This window comes from Diabrotica undecimpunctata, chromosome 7 (assembly GCF_040954645.1).
Source record: "Diabrotica undecimpunctata isolate CICGRU chromosome 7, icDiaUnde3, whole genome shotgun sequence".
NCBI classification, from domain to species: domain Eukaryota; kingdom Metazoa; phylum Arthropoda; class Insecta; order Coleoptera; family Chrysomelidae; genus Diabrotica; species Diabrotica undecimpunctata.
This window is the reverse complement of record NC_092809.1, coordinates 102,421,158-102,437,798: the sequence shown is the minus strand read 5'-3', so window position 1 is coordinate 102,437,798 and position 16,641 is coordinate 102,421,158. Positions and strand designations below refer to the sequence as shown.

The following is a 16,641-nucleotide window of genomic DNA, read 5'->3' as shown; positions in this document are numbered from 1 at the left end:
CGTATGCTGCACCAATTTAATATAACCGCCAGAAAATTTAACATGTTAATCTCCACAAAAAAAAACAAAATGCATGGTTACAACAGCAAATTTACTAAGATGTAAATTGGAGCTGGAATATCAGATAATAAAACAAGTGATGGAGTTGAAATATCTAGACATCACATTATCTAGCTACGGAAAGCTCGAAACTAAAGTGGAACATCAAGTAAATAGAGTAAACAGAGCCACAAGTTGCCTAAATAAAACAATATATAGAAATAAAAATATCGGGAAAGAAACGAAAGACAGAATTTACAAAACAGTCATCAGACCAATAATGACATACGCGGCAGAAACAAGACCTGACATAGAGAGGACAAAAAGTACAAAAAGGATGTTAGAAACAGCAGAGATGAAAACACTTAGAAAAATTATGTAAGGCACTATGGGACAGAGCTAGAAATACAGTAGTACATACGACGTAGATGCAAGGTGGAGAACATCAAGAACTGGGTAAGAAACAGAAGATTAGAATGGAACGATCATATAAGCCGAATGACAACAAATAGAGTAGTAAATACGGTAAGAGACGGTTCCACAATAGAAAGACGATCAGTAGGAAAACCATGAAAACGATGGAACGACAACTTACTGGAGGCACATTGAAAAACAGACAGAGTCATGTCTATATAAAAAGAAGAAGAAGACAAAATACTGGTTATATTCTATTTCTATTTGTATACAATCGATTTTAAAAGAAATATTTACAGAAAAACTAAAAAATGGCTTATAATTTTGAAGGAGTCAACCATTCACTTTCCCTGTCGTACTCCTCTAATAGTAGAAACGTTTAACATAATTTAGTAAGGTGTAGAGTAAGGAGCCACATCTTAAGTGCCACATTTTAAGTGATTTGGGTTAAACCTTAATATTTTGAGCCCAGGACTCTACATTTCAAATAAATATTTCCAATTATTAATTAAACACCTTGTATATAAGGCTTCAGTGGTTGAGACATCTAAAGTGAGTGGAAGAGTAAATATTGGTTAAACGTAAAGCATTAAAAACAGCAAACGAAAAGGGGTACACCAAAAAAAGGTGGCGATAAGCGATATGCGAAATTTTATAGGCAGAGGAACAGAGAGTTGTAAAAGCGATCGACAAAATAAATTGGAGAAAAATCACACTGCAATAGTTCACACATCACATAACCTGGAGATAGCCTATATCTATCTATTTATTATATTAGACATATGTCCAACTTATATTCTTATTTGTTTGGTAAAATAATACAATTGTTGAATAATATTTATTTTAAAATTTCAGGTTTCCCAACTATACGGAAGTTTCTTGGCCCATTACTTTCAAATCAATAGTTGTCGAAGCTAACTTTACGTTAGACCAAACTCGAATTCAATATCCTAATTCTTTGCTGAGCTCTCTGAAACCGATTTTACCTCAATATACTTCTTGGGAAAAACATGAAAGTAAGGAATCTGTAATCAGAAGACATTCACTAAATAAAAATGAAAGTCGTTTGCTATCGTTCGGTATATTTGGAAGAGATTTCAACAGAGACGATCTTCAAGATAATCATTCTAGTAGATCGGAGATGTTATCAGGATCATTATTAGTAATTTTGTGTTTGTATTTAGTCAGTACTTTAAGTATTAATTACAGATAGGATTTGTTTGGTTGTAAACAATTGTATTATTGAAATAGGATTATATAATTTAGAAGTACTTAAATTAGTGAACTAAGTGGAAAATAATTTGTTTATTAAAAGCCATTCAATTTAAAGTATTTTAGAAGTGCAACAATAAAAGAAATAAGAAAATAAAATGATCATCATTTACATATATAGGACATATATCGATACCTCAGTTCAATAGCGTAACAAGTCCAAAGTTTAAATATTTGAGAAATCGAAATTTCGTATTTTATAATTCTATATATTTTTTTTAACTATAAATTTTTATGAACGAAAATAAAGTCATTTTTTATTATTACATTACCATCAGTATTCAGAGGTGGTCTTGATGATTCTTCCTACAATTTTAAATATTTTCATTGCACATTTATTATATTCTTAGCGTTTGAATAATTTATAACAAAACAAAACAGTTTGTGTTGCATGAACATTTTCTTACTACTACATTTTCGTTGATTTCTTGAGCGCTGGTTCTTGCTAAATATAATAATTATGCACCACTGGACTTAAAAAGCTTTTTATTCATATTATTTAATTTAAATTTATTCATTTTTAAAGTAAGATGTAACAACTAAGAAGCCGCGTGTTACATTGTAAGAATAATTCTTCTGTTCAATACTGTAACAAGTTAAGTTCTTGCACTATTGAACTAAAACATTTTTAAATTTGGTAATTTGGAAACGGGTAGAGAGATGTATGAGGAATGCCATGATTGCAATAATTCAAATTTGAAATTTTTTTGACTTCAACTTTTGACTTTGGTCACAAGACCAACAGTAACCGGCATAAATATTAACAATCTAAAAGAAAACTCAGATCACTACCAAAGGACAATCGATGAAAAATTACATGACCAAATCGACAGCTCCCAATTAATGAAAATCATTCTTTATAATGCTAAAGAAATTGGAGGCATTCAACAACAAAATGGACATAGGAAACTGTCTAATAAAACCAGAATAATGCTAAAACAAAGAAGGGAAATGAAAATAAGTAGCAACATACAGAGAATACAATACACAGAACTTTGTAAGACTTCTTCTTAAAGTGCCTATCCGTTCCGGATGTTGGCGATCATCACGGCTATCTTTACTTTATTTATTGCAGCGCGGAACAGTTCAGTGGTAGTCGTGTTATACCACTTTCGTAAATTTTGAAGCCAGGAAATGCGTCTTCTTCCCGGTCCTCTCTTACCATTTACTTTCCCTTGGAGAATCAGCTGGAGAAGGCCGTAACGTTCTTGATTTCTTATTACATGTCCTAGATATTTCAACTTTTTAGTTTTGACGGTCATGAGAATTTCACATTCTTTCCCCATTCTACGCAGGACCTCCACATTAGTAACTCTGTCAACCCAGGATATACGTAAGATGCGCCTATAACACCACATTTCGAAAGCTTCGAGCCGATTCATAGATGCAACAGTCAGTGTCCATGCTTCCATTCCGTAGAGCAGAACTGTGAATATGTAGCATTTCAATAGACGGCATTTTGTTTTTAATGATATGTCTCGACTGTTGAAAATGGTTCTCATTCTAACGAATGCTGATTTTGCTTTTATTATTCGCTGTTTAATTTCTGTTGAGTGGTCCCATTGGCTATTTAAATTTGTGCCTAGATATGTATATTGCTCGACTCTTTCGATATTTTGTTGGTTGATTGTAAGTTGAGCGTTTAGTATTGGTTTTTTACTAATTGTCATAAATTTGGTTTTCTTTATGTTAAGAGCTAGTCCGTATCTGTTGCTGACTTCTGTTATGCGATTTGTTAATATCTGTAAGTCATTCAGATTATCGGCAAAAACTATAGTGTCATCTGCATATCTAATGTTATTCAGCCATTCACCGTTTATTAGTATTCCTTTCGCACAACCGTCTAAAGCTTCCTTAAATACCCATTCAGAATAAATGTTGAACAACAATGGAGACAAAATACAGCCCTGTCGTACTCCACGTTCTATTGCAATTTTATCAGTTAACTGGTCTTCTATTTTGATTTTGGCCGTTTGATTGTAGTAAATGTTTCTGATAATTCTAAGATCTTTGTTGTCAATTCCAATTTCTTGCATTAGAGTCATTAATTTGTCATGTTTTACTCTGTCAAATGCCTTCTGGTAATCTATAAAGCATACGTATATGTCACAATTCACATCCCTGCATCTCTGAAATAGCACCTGTACAGCAAAAAGGGCCTCCCGTGTTCCCAGAGCATCACCAAATCCGAATTGTGTTCTTGTTAGTTGTTCCTCACATTTTGTATATATTCTTTTGTGAATGACCTTTAGAAATGTTTTAAGTAAATGGCTCATAAGGCTTATAATTCTATAGTCGTCGCACTTTCTCGCATTGGGTTTTTTTGGAAGATTTATAAAAGTTGACACTAACCACTCATGGGGAACCACGCCCGTATCATATATACTGTTAAATATATTTGTCAACCATTTTATGCCATAATAGTCCATACGTTTTAAGAATTCTGAGTGAAAATTATCAGGGCCTACTGCTTTACCATCTTTGGTGCTTTTGATGGCATATTTTACTTCTTCGACTGTAAATGGTGGTCCAGATTCGAAATTGGTGTTTGTTGTAATAACAGTGTTACTTCGTATATCTTCAAAAGTTTTTTCTACGTATTTAATCCAAATATCTCTTTTATGCTCTATTTCCAGTACTATGTTTCCCTGATTATCTGTCAGGAATCCAGTGTTCTTGTGTTTATATAAGCCTGCCGCTTCTTTAATCTTTTTATGGAGGTTAAATGAATCATTTGTAAGACAATAAGTAAAAATATTAAGAACATAAGATAATACAATCAAAGACTGACAAAAATGCTATCGAAAACAGCAAAAACATAAGAAAACCTAAAAAGCATTAATCATTGGGAAGAAGCAAATCGTTGCTCTAATAAACGAAAACACCAGAATTACAGACAGAACTCGTGACTAAATTCTACAAAGCCCTTAATACACTCCAAGAAGTAACCACAGGAGTACAAAGTAAGACCAGTAACCAAGGAGATGTACCAGAAGCCCTCCGGAACAGAAGTAGAATCGACAATTCAAAAAATGAAAAGCGTTAAAGCAGCTGGAATAGATGGCATAACAGTTGAACTGCTTAAATCCGCTGGCAAAAAAAAACGTGGAAAATATTAGCAGGTATATTTACGAACTGCCTAAGATCAAGATGCATACCAAGAGACTTGCGCATATATATACAGAAAAGCAGAAGCTAATGTAAAAATTTATGAAAACACTCCACACTCCGACTAGGAGACCTAATATCCCCAAAGATACTCCAACTCTAGAAAATATTTTCAGCAAAAATGAACTGGTAAAACAAAGATCTATGTATTGAAGGAGAATATCTTAGCCATCTTAGATTTATTAATAATCCTGCAGAACTATCAGGACTTATAAGCGACCTTAATGCAGCTAGCAATGAAGTTGGCCTAAAAATGAACTTTGACAAAAACAAAAACCATAAACAACGACCTGGTGGATATTCTAGTGGAGCTAGTATACTTCGGACAATTAATACATAAATTTGGCTCCTTACTCCCAGAAATTAATAGAAGAATATATAGAATGTATAGAAGTATATTACCAATCATGCGAAACTTGGACACTAAAGAAAGATATAGTAGCGGAACTCAAACTCACTTAGAAGGTCAATGGAACGATGCTTGCTAGGAATAACAGATATAACTAAGAAGAAATGACAATACATGGTGCACTATAATTACACTGTGGTCTCCAAGAGGTATCAAGAGACCGAGATGATGTCCAAACTTAAGATGGGACTGTTACATAAGGAAACAAGCAGGTACAACATGAGCAGGATTATGTAAGGGAGATTGCACCATAATTGGTAGAATAAGCTGAAAATTCGAGTTACATAGGTAACGTGGCTATGTATTAAACTGTAATATATATTTTTCCGATATTTAATTTCTACATAATTTGCTTCTCTTCCAAGAACCCCTATTGCAGGTGAGATTTTTTTGTTTAAATATTGTATGTGATACTCTCAAGAAAGTCTATGGTCAATTTACAGTCCCAGATATTTAATACTGAACTGAGATTATTAATCTAATTCATTAACTTTATTTAATATAAAAATGTTCTAACACTTAGTTTATTAAAGTCTTTATTAAATTTATATATAAGTATATTCTTACACTTATCACTAAAAACTAGAACACAACTACTTTAATTTATATTATTTATTTACAATATTTATTTTCACTAATTTATTTCCACGTTACAATTCGACGACTCACTACCATTATTCTGACTAACTGTTTTCAATAAAAAGATCCTCTGTATATATTTAATAGTCGTTATTCCGGAGTTCCGTAGAATTCAGCCGGCGACCCTTGAACTCTCTACAACAGCATGGAAAGAAGACCAGTTTTATCGTAGGGGAAACTACTAGAAAAATACTTATTAGAAAAACATGTTTACAGTTTAGGCATGAGTCATATTTATCGTAACATTGCCTTTCTCTTAAAAGATGGTTCCTCCTGGAACCTTGTCAGGACTGGAACTGGAACGGTATGCTGGTATCGGCAACTGGACCCTCTTTTACAACTTCCACTTGTATAAAAATGACAAGGGACTGTTTTCTCTCCGCACCACTAACTATGCGGATTTCAACAGACTAACACCTGGACTTCGGTGTCTTTAAAGATCTCCTCCACCATACTTCGGATAATCCTTCAATCTAATTGGCGGCACTCCAACTTTGGCATGGCTAACTTTTGCACGTCGGACTCTAGTATGTGCTCTCTCAACTGAAGTAAGGCTTCCCATACATCTCGGTAGGTAGGTTGGTCATGGGCAGTATCTTTTGTTACCAGGTAGAAAAGGTAACGTGATGCATCTTGTAGTTTCAAGGCTTTCCCGGGAGCTGGCACTTGGCATTGAAGTTCTGCAACTCGACCGAACTTCCTTCGAAAGGCGGATGCCAACTTTGGTGCGTCTTTGATATTGGCCGGGATGGTAAGGGCCAGTGAGTAGTCATCGGGAAGCGCGAGTAGATCTTGCTTTTCTTCAGTGGTAACACCATGTCTTGCTTTACCGGTACCTCCATAGGCTCCCACGAATTCCTCACACGTGAGGTCAGACACATCTTGGACCTGGTTTACTTCCACTTCTTCATCTACGTCGTGGTCACTTTCGAAAGACGCCAGCCGGTTATGGTGTACTATTATCGGCTTTCCCCTCGGAATCTTGCTTATTTGTTACATGACATCGTTGATCTTTTCCATAATGAGGTATGGACCTTCCTAAAACTGCTCCAACTTGGGAGAACAACCTTTTCGCTTCTTGGGATTATGGAGCCAGACTTTGTCGTTCTTCTTAAAGCACCCCTTTTCGGTTTACTTATCGTGCCGTTTCTTTATTCGGTCGCTAGCGATCTGAAGATGAGAACGGACTAACTCGTGAACATCGTCCATTCTTCTTCGTAATTTGATCACATAATCTTCACCTGCTACATCTTCTCCAGTTCTTACACCAGTCCTTTACGTTGTCGGAACTGTTCACCCAATAAAACCGTTCCCGAACTCGCTGAAGGGTTTTTTTTACACCGAAATGCCCTCCTGATGGAATGTCGTGTAACTGACGAAGTACTTCGGCTATTGTGCTCTTTGGGATCACCATCTGTCTTCTCTTCTCTGAACCGTCATCATTTTCCAGGACTCGTTTGAGCAAGCTATCTTCCATGATAAATGAGTCCCACTGGGCCCAATACGTCTTAACTACTGAGCATAGGTTTGATATTTCTTGCCAAGGTGGTCGTCGGTTTTCCTCTTTCCATTTTCGAATTTTCTGTACAACTGGATCTCTCTCTTGTTCTTCCCTTATCTTAGTAGGCGTCCAGTCGTCGTTGACTATCGTTGTTCTTAGCACTGCTACTTCCTTGGATTCTGTTTTGTTACAGTGGGAACACTCTGCTGGGCATGACCTTCTGGAAAGAGAATCAGCGTTCCTGTGGCTAACTCCGGCCCGGTGCTCAATCTTGAAATCGTATTCTTGGAGTTGTTTGATTCATCTTGCTATCTGACCCTCTGGATTCTTAAACTGCATCAACCACTTAAGGGCGGCATGGTCGGTTCGGATTAAAAACTGCCTTCCATAGAGGTATTGATAGAAGTGCTCTACTGATTTCACTACTGCTATAAGTTCTCTTCTCGTGACGCAATCTTCTGGCAGTGAATAAATACGTTCCACTTTTTGTAAAGGCTTTGATCCAAATCCTACCGTTAATTGTTGCCACTCTTATTTCCTTGTTATTACTATATAACTTGATTTATTTGCATTAGGGGTAAGTTTCTAATGATCTAACCATCCCTTCACAATTTGTATGTTAAATTTAGCAAAAACCCCAACGAGGCTTTTTTGCCTCGTTGGGGTTTTAGCTAAAGTATACAATGCATGTATCAGTGGCGTACATTTATAGTGTATCTTTTAATCGCAATGTTGAAATTAGTATAAATTAGAAACAGTGTTGGTCCAAGTATCGACCCTTGAGGAACTCCACACTCAATATTGGACAATTGACTATTCCCTGTTAACAAAGGTAAGTTTATTTTATGGATCTCATGAGAATCCTTCTTTCTGATAGGTAATCATTAAACCACTTCAACACTATGCCCCTTATGTCTATATTTTTGCAATACAGATAATAACGCATGCCCCTAAAGTTTTCGGAAAAAATAAATATACATTTTCTAATTTTAAATTAAGTTTATTTTATTAACTAAAATACATGAGATTAAGTCTACATATGTAAGGCTTATAATATATTTTTATAGGACAGAAAGAGGACTGTAATCTTCGATGGCACGTAAATTTGGTCTTACGTGCAAATGTATGACGTGGTCTTACGTCAAATGTGCAATAAGCCTTTGGACTGTTCTCACTAAGTCGATCTCACGAAATTTTTTATAAATTCTTCGCCTTAGCTGATCTTTCTTTTCATATTTTATTATACACCATTCGACTCAAAACAGCCCAAAACTTTTTTAAAGGCCCCGCCTGAGGCACATTTGGAGGGTAGTCGCGCTTGGGAACAAAATTTATGTTTTGAGCAGTTAACCAATCTGTCGTTCCCCTGGCGTAAGGTCGGGCCAAAACATGATTTCATCATTGGGGTGATAAGTATTTATAAATTGGACAAGCTTTGTAAGACTTCTGTCAACGTTATTGTCAGCATTGAGAGATTCACCGCGAACACTCCCAACAAACTGATGTGAAACACCAGCTTCTGAGATGACACACCAGACCAAAATTTTATCGGCAAATTACACTTTTCCCTTAATCCTAACTTCATCCGGTGCATTTTGTACATTGCGTGTATAAAATCCGTGGTTGCCCTTCATTTCGGAATTGGATAAAGTAAAATACTTTTTATCATCAATAATGAGAATTTTACCAGAAAAATTAATACGTCTCAATGTACGGCAACATCTAGAAATTTTTTCTAACTTGGGCCGGTGTGTAGTTAGGAGCTTTATTTCTTTTATATCGTTTTAAATTATTTCTAGAAATTGTTTTACTTACAGTCATTCGTGAAACATATCTTCGGCCAACATTTCACAAAAGCTTTTCTAAATGGTTCTCCATACTCTGAATTAATCTCTGTTCCCGAGCAGGAGTTAAAACTCTTAGTCTTCCACTTTTGGACAAATTAAGGCATGGCATACCATTTTCTCGAGCACTCTTTAATTTTCTGGTAAATCGTTGATACAGAAATATTTTGAGCACTAAAAATTCTTACAATATCTCGTTGTTTACTAACTTTGGTTTCCAATGGCAACTTGATCCAATACTTCCTACCAGTAATTCTTTTAAATTTAAAATTTTCCGAAAACTTTAGGGACATACGTTATCAGCATGTGAACTGTATTTTATGTCAAGCGATACAAGTATACAAGATTGACATTTATCAATTTGACCTCAATAATATTTGTTATAAGATCAGTTGTTGCTGTTGTTGTACAGCTACCCTGTCTAAATCCATATTGGACTTTTTATATGAAATTTTCATTGTCTAAATGGCGCATGATTCTAATATTTATATATGTTTTCAGAATCTTGGCGAAGACACAACAACAGATATGGAAGAATATAAATCAAAATTAATGCTAATAATCGGGGACTTCAATGCCAAAATAGGAGAACAAGTATATAAAGAAAAAGACAAAGTATGACACCATGGATACGGCAAAAGAAATGATAGAGGACACACATTGATGAATTACTTGGAGGAGAAGCAACTATATGCAATGAATACATTCTTTAAGAAAAAACCCCAAAGAAAATGGACATGGATTAGTCCCAATGGTGAAACTAAAAACGAAATTGATTATATTCGTTCAACGCAAAAATCCATGGATAAAGACGTAACAGCCCTAAATCGGTTCTCAACTGGTAGCGACCATAGACTAGTCCGAGCCGAGCTGATCATTGATAGTAGATTTGAAACAAGAAAGAAAATGGAAAATAATCAGAAATTAGACATGGAAAAACTAAAACAAGAAAAACAGACGTACGAAGAGAGAATAAATGAAATATTGCCGACCAAGGAAGATATAGAACACAAACATATCGATGAAATAAACATGATATTTACTGAAACTCTAATGAAAGTGTGTAAAGAAATAGCACAGACAACAACAAAAAAAGAAAGTTTCATATCTCAGGAAACAAAGATTCTTATGAACACAAGAAGAACATTACTAGAACAAGGGGACAGAAATAAAATGGAATATAAGAAATAAACAAAACTGTTAGAAAAAATATCAAGGAGTGTAAACGGAGAGTACAGGAAGAAAAGATAGAGAAAACAATTGAAAAAAATAGAAACATGAAGTGCTTAAAGCAGAACCTGGGAAACATACAAATTAATAGCATAAAGAACAAAGAAGAAGTGGAGACCAACAATATAAAAGACATTTTACAGATAACGCACGAATATTATACAAATCTCTATAAAACAGAACAAAAACCAACCCAAGAAATCCGTAATCAGTTACAATTGAAAATAAAGAACGTTAACTCTGACCTACAACCAGAAATCAGTTAAAATGAAATAAAAAAGGCACTCAAAGAAATGAAGAATAACAAATCTCCTGGGAAAGATGGAATAATTGTGGAAATGCTAAAAAATCGGGGAAAACTACAGTGGAAGTCCTTTATGTACTAATGAATTAGATATTGAACACAAAACAAATATCCACCACATGGAACGTACTAAATATAATGTACAAACTGTTAACTAAACTACTAACAAACATATTAACAACTAAGTTAGATAATTACCAGTCAAGAGGGCAAGCCGGTTTTAGAAAAGGATTCAGTACAAGCGACCATCTGCTTACGATAAAAATAATAATTGAAAAGGCCAACGAATATCAAATCCCAATGTATATGGCATTTGTAGACTTTGAAAAAGCATTCGATAAGGTAGAACATTGGGCAGTAAAGAAATCTTTACAAAATGGAAGAATACGGACTTAATTTCCAATATATATGATCAAGCAACAACATCCATCAAAATAGTTGAACAAACGGAGTCCATTTAGATACGGCGAGGAGTCAGACAGGGGTATTAACATAAATGGCCAATACTTAAATCACTTGAGATATGCAGACGACATTGTATTAATAACAGATAAAAGGGAAGAATAACAAAATATGATGCATGAATTAAATAGCGAATCAACAAAAATAGGTCTACAAATGAATTATAATAAAATGAAAATTATGACCAACCAACCAGAAGAATTGGAAGAGAAGGATACGGTTGGCTTGGGTATCCTTCGGAAAACTTTCCTATATACTAAAAAAAAGAAAATACCCCCAATATTTAAAAACAAGAGTCTTCAACCAATGTATACTTCCTGTTCTCACCTACGGTTCTCAAACTTGGACGTTTACAAAGGAAAACATGGAAAAAATAGCAAAGACCCAAAGAGCCATGGAAAGGCAAATGCTGAACATCAGGCTGTAAGACAAGAAAAGAAATACTTGGATCCGCAACAAAACAAAAGTGACCGATGTATTAACGCAGATAGAAAAACTTAAGTGGAAGTTCGCTGGACATACCATAAGACAGAAAGACGACAGATGGAATAAGATGATTATACACTGGAGACCATATAGTTACAAACGAAAAAGAGGAAGGCCACAAATGAGATGGTCAGATGACTTGAAGAAACACGCAGGCCCGAAGTGGATACAAACTGGATGGATATAAAGAAGCGAGCTTTGACTCTACTGCATGCGCGTGGTTTATTTATTTTAATTTAAAATACTTTGTAATTATTAGAAACAACCAAAAGAACTTGTATTATAACTAGACTTAAAAAATTAGACCGAATCCAGTACAAAGCTCTGCGTTTGGTTTTAGGTGCACTTAAATCTACATCTACTGAAAATCTATTAGCCGAATGTATGGCACCTTCCTTACATTTAAGACGTCTTTTTTAGCTAAAAAGTTTATACCAAGGTAATAACCAAACCTACCTATTGCAAAAAATATCCGACATATCTCTGTCTAACTTAGTTGACAAATGGTGACATAAAAAAATTCTCCAACTTTAGCTATAGCATATCCTAATGTTTCTTCCTATTTAAAAATCCCAGCTGAAACTAATTTCTTCCAATCTCATTTCAATATTCTTTATTCCCAAACCAAATTTTATTTCCCTACTTTTGATGATAACAAGCCATTCAACTTCAGAAACAACTTGCCAAATTTGATAACCATATAGGATTTTCACAGATAAGTCAAAATTCATTTTGGGATTTGGTTGTGCGGTAGGTATATATCCAAAATAATCAAGAACACATTATGTTTAAATTAAACCAACAATGTTCCATTTATTCCACAGAACTGTTTGCAATATATTAAGCTCTGGAATGGACTATTGAGAAAAAAATGTCTGATCAACAAATAGTAATCATGTCGGATTCAAAATCTGCGTTGTCTGCTTTAGATAATTCGCATAAGCATATATACAAAAACAGTATTATCGTCAAATGTTAGAAAATCAACTAAAGTTACTTAAAAGAAATAATTCAGTCTGTTTCATTTGGGTAAAGAGACATGCTGTTATGTCGGCATCAACACAAGCAGATTATTTTGCTAAAGACCCTGCTTCAAAAGGACTAAAAATTAGTGGGCTCAGACGAAGTGATTTAGTCTCGCTGCGTAAACAAGAATTAAAAGAAATCTGGGAAATTGAATGGAATGTTTTCTGTAGCAGAAGTAACAACCTATATACAAAAATTCACCCTGTTTTACCTACTGCGCCTCTTGCTGCAAGAAGTCATTACAATAGAAGAATATATTCAATGTTTCTTAGACCCCTCGTTAATCATGCTATTGTGAAAGCCTATCTTCATAGATTTAATTATAAGTGAAACAGAACTCTGCGATTGTAATGCTAACACTGACGATATCAATCATTGGATTTTTAGGTGCATATATAATGATGCTGCTATTAAGTATCTTTTGGAAAATCTAATAAAAGAACAAATACTTCTTCCTCAGTGCCAATCTTCTATTTTATATATCACTCGTCGTAATATTAGGCTTAACCGAATTTTTTGCGAATATTTAGAAAAGACTAAAAGAAAAATAAAGGAAAAAATGTGTAATGTGAATGTATAAATCTAGCTTTGTTCCCTCGGTCGATCCTTGCCTGTCTTGTGTTGTAATAAAGTCACTATGAAACACACCTTAGCGTGATGAGTATCCCTATATTATGTAATCCTTTGTTGGTACTAAATATTCACTTTAAGTTGGTTACGGCTTTGAATGTAACGAATGATAATATGATTTCTTGTCAATCTACTGATTCTTGTGATACTGATGTTTACAATATATTTTTAATTTACCTCTAGGCGAAGTACTATTTTGTTATCAAATGCAATATGTCAATACATCATTAACAAATTTAATTAGTCAAATACATTATTGTGGCTGAATGGATCAAGTTATCCAAAGTCATTAATTAAATAAAAAAACTTGTATTAAAACAATAAAAAGACTTATTTTTTCGGTTTTAATTACTGTTACAGATTCATTCAAATTGTCTACATTACAGCTGAACTGGTCTTTCGAATAGATATAATTCTCTGAAGAACGAATATATTTTTCTTCTTGTAGTTCCTTCTCCTATCGGAGGTTGGCTATCATCATAACTATGCGTACCTTATTGGCGGCTGCTCTGAAAAGATCTACTGAGCTGCAACTATACCACTCTCTTAGACTTCTTAGCCAGGAAATTCTTCGTCTTCCTATGGATCTTTTACTCTTGATTTTATCCTGCATTATGAGCCTTAATATCTCATATTTCGCACCTCTGGTAATGTGGCCTAAATATTCCAGCTTTCTTGTTTTGATGTGCTTTATGATCTCGCAATCCTTTTGTAGCCTTCTTAATACTTCTGCATTTGTAACTCGTTGGGTCCATGGTATTTTCAAAATCCTTCTATAGCACCACATTTCAAATGATTCCAATTTCTTAATATTATCCACTTTTAGTGTCCAGCTTTCCATACTATACAACAAAGTCGAGAACACGTAGCATCTTAAGGCTCTTATCCTCAGCTCCAGAGGAAGGTCTTGATTAAAAAACATTGTTTTCATATCTAGCCTTTCTACTGTATGTTGCTTAGAAATAATCATGCACTTGGTTTTTTTAACGTTCATTGTAGACTATATTTTATACTGACTTGATGTAATCTATTTACTAAGCGTTATAGTGCTTCTAGACTGTCTGCAAAAACAGCGGTGTCGTCTGCGAATCTTATGTTGTTCAAGATTTTTTCGTTTATTGATATAACCTATTGTTCCTCTAATATTGTTTCCTTAAAAATAGCTTCGCTGTACAGATTGAATAACAATGGGGACAGCACGCAACCCTGTCTAACACCTCTTTTGATTTCTATAGTTTCTGTATCGACATTTTCGATTTTCGTTAAAAGGGAACAGAACCTCTCTCGTTCCTAGTCCTCCTCTGAATCCAAAATAGGTGTCATCTATATCTTCTTCTATTTTTTTGTTTAGTCTTACATGTATTATTTTGAGAAATATCTTAAGTGTGTGGCTTATTAAGGAAATTGTTCTGTACTGGGAGCATTCTGTCGCATGTAGACTTTGGTAGTGTTACAAATGTGGACAGCAACCAATCTTCGGGTATTACTCCTGTTGTAAATACTTTGTTGAACAGATCTAAAAGTATATGCAGTGTTTCTTCGCCAATGCATTTAATTAGCTCAGTGGTTATCTGATCTGGGCCTACTGGTTTTGCGGTCTGTGCATTTCTAATTGCCTGTTCCTAATTCGCACATTATTATTTTCGGCCCTGTTTGTTCCTGTGGTTCTTCTTGTATCATTCTATCAAATTCATATATATATATATATATATATATATATATATATATATATATATATATATATATATATATATATATATATATATATATATATATATATATATATTCATTATGTATTCCTACCAAAATCTTAGTTTATCTTTGATGTCTACAATGAGTTAACCATTATCATTTTTGAGTATCCCATAGTGTGCTCGCTTTTTGGTATTTGTTAGTTTTTTTATTTTTTTTATGCATATTAAAGCTGTCTTATTTTCTGCCAAACTCTTCTATTTCTATGCATTGATCTGTTAACCACTTTTCCTAAGCCTTTTTTATCTCTACTTTAATTCTACTTTGTAGTTCTTGATATTTTGGCTCATTTCTCCCTTTGGCTTCTCTCCTGTCTTCCATTAATGCTAGAATTTCTGAGGTCATCCACTTCTGTTTTTTTTTTATTTGTCTTTAGGCTTTAAATTTTCTTCTGCAGCCTTTAGTAATGCCTTCTGAATATTGCTCCACTTTTCATTGACATCTTCTAATGTTAAGATTTCTTCTCCTACTTCTGTTAGATTTGAGTTGACTTGTTGGATTACTTTTTGATGTATTTCTCTTTTTCTTAATTTTGTATAATCAAACGTTGGTTTATTTTTAGGTATTACAATATTTTTGATTTTCACGTGCATTCTAGCTATCAGTGGGTTATGATCTGATGGTAGTATGCTTTTACTGTTTTAATTAAGTTTTTGTGTCTATTTTTGACTAATATATAGTCTATTTGATTTCTGACTATGCGGTCTTTATTGTCTACAGGAGATCTCCAAGTGTATAATCTTCTGTGGTGTAGTTGGAACATTGTGTTCATTATTCCAAAATGTTTATTTTGACAAAAATCCACAAGTCTATCCCCTCTTTCGTTTCTGTCACCTAGTCCAAATTCCCCAACATATTCGTCAACTTTTCCTCTTCCGACTTGAGCATTAAAGTCTTCCATTACTATTGTAATGTCTTCTTTTTTAATAGATCTTAAAATTATGTCTAACTCAATGTAAAAATGTTCTATCTCCTATTCATCATTATCCGCTGTTAGTGCGTATACTTGAATTAAGTTAATTTGTTGTATGTTTGTCTTCAGCTGAACCATTATCACTCTCTCTGAGTAAAGAGTGAAGCTTATAATTGAATTATTAGTTTCTGTGTCTAACAAGATTGCGACTCCATAGCGATGAGCCGGATCGTTGTTTCCAGCATAATACATCATGCCGTTTTTGGTTATAAGTTTGCCGGTGTCTGGCCATTGTATTATTCCCAGTATATTTATTTGCATTCTGGTCATTTCTTGTATTAAATTGTCTAGTTTTCCTTACTGGTACAAGATTCTTACATTCCATATTGCAAGTCTTATTGGTCTACATTAAATTTGTGTATTTTTATTAGACGTGGAATTTTATTATCTAAACGAGGATTTTCCTTGCTATCGACCTGGAAAGCCTAGTCTTTTACATGACCTTTTCCTTACCTGCCGGATCTTGGTTTCCGGATTCCATCAGTAACGGTT

The 16,641-nt window shown here is 34.2% G+C and overlaps 1 protein-coding gene across 1 annotated transcript in view; it reads left to right on the top strand.

Annotated features, from left to right (window-relative positions):
• LOC140445666 (vanin-like protein 3) overlaps positions 1 to 1,807 on the top strand; it is a 31,925-nt gene extending 30,118 nt beyond the window's left edge. The window contains exon 8 of the mRNA XM_072537904.1: positions 1,309 to 1,807. Within this exon, the coding sequence (XP_072394005.1) occupies positions 1,309 to 1,666 (358 nt within the window). The 3' untranslated portion in view covers positions 1,667 to 1,807. The remainder of the gene's footprint in view (positions 1 to 1,308) is intronic.
• Positions 1,808 to 16,641: the final 14,834 nt, after the last annotated feature.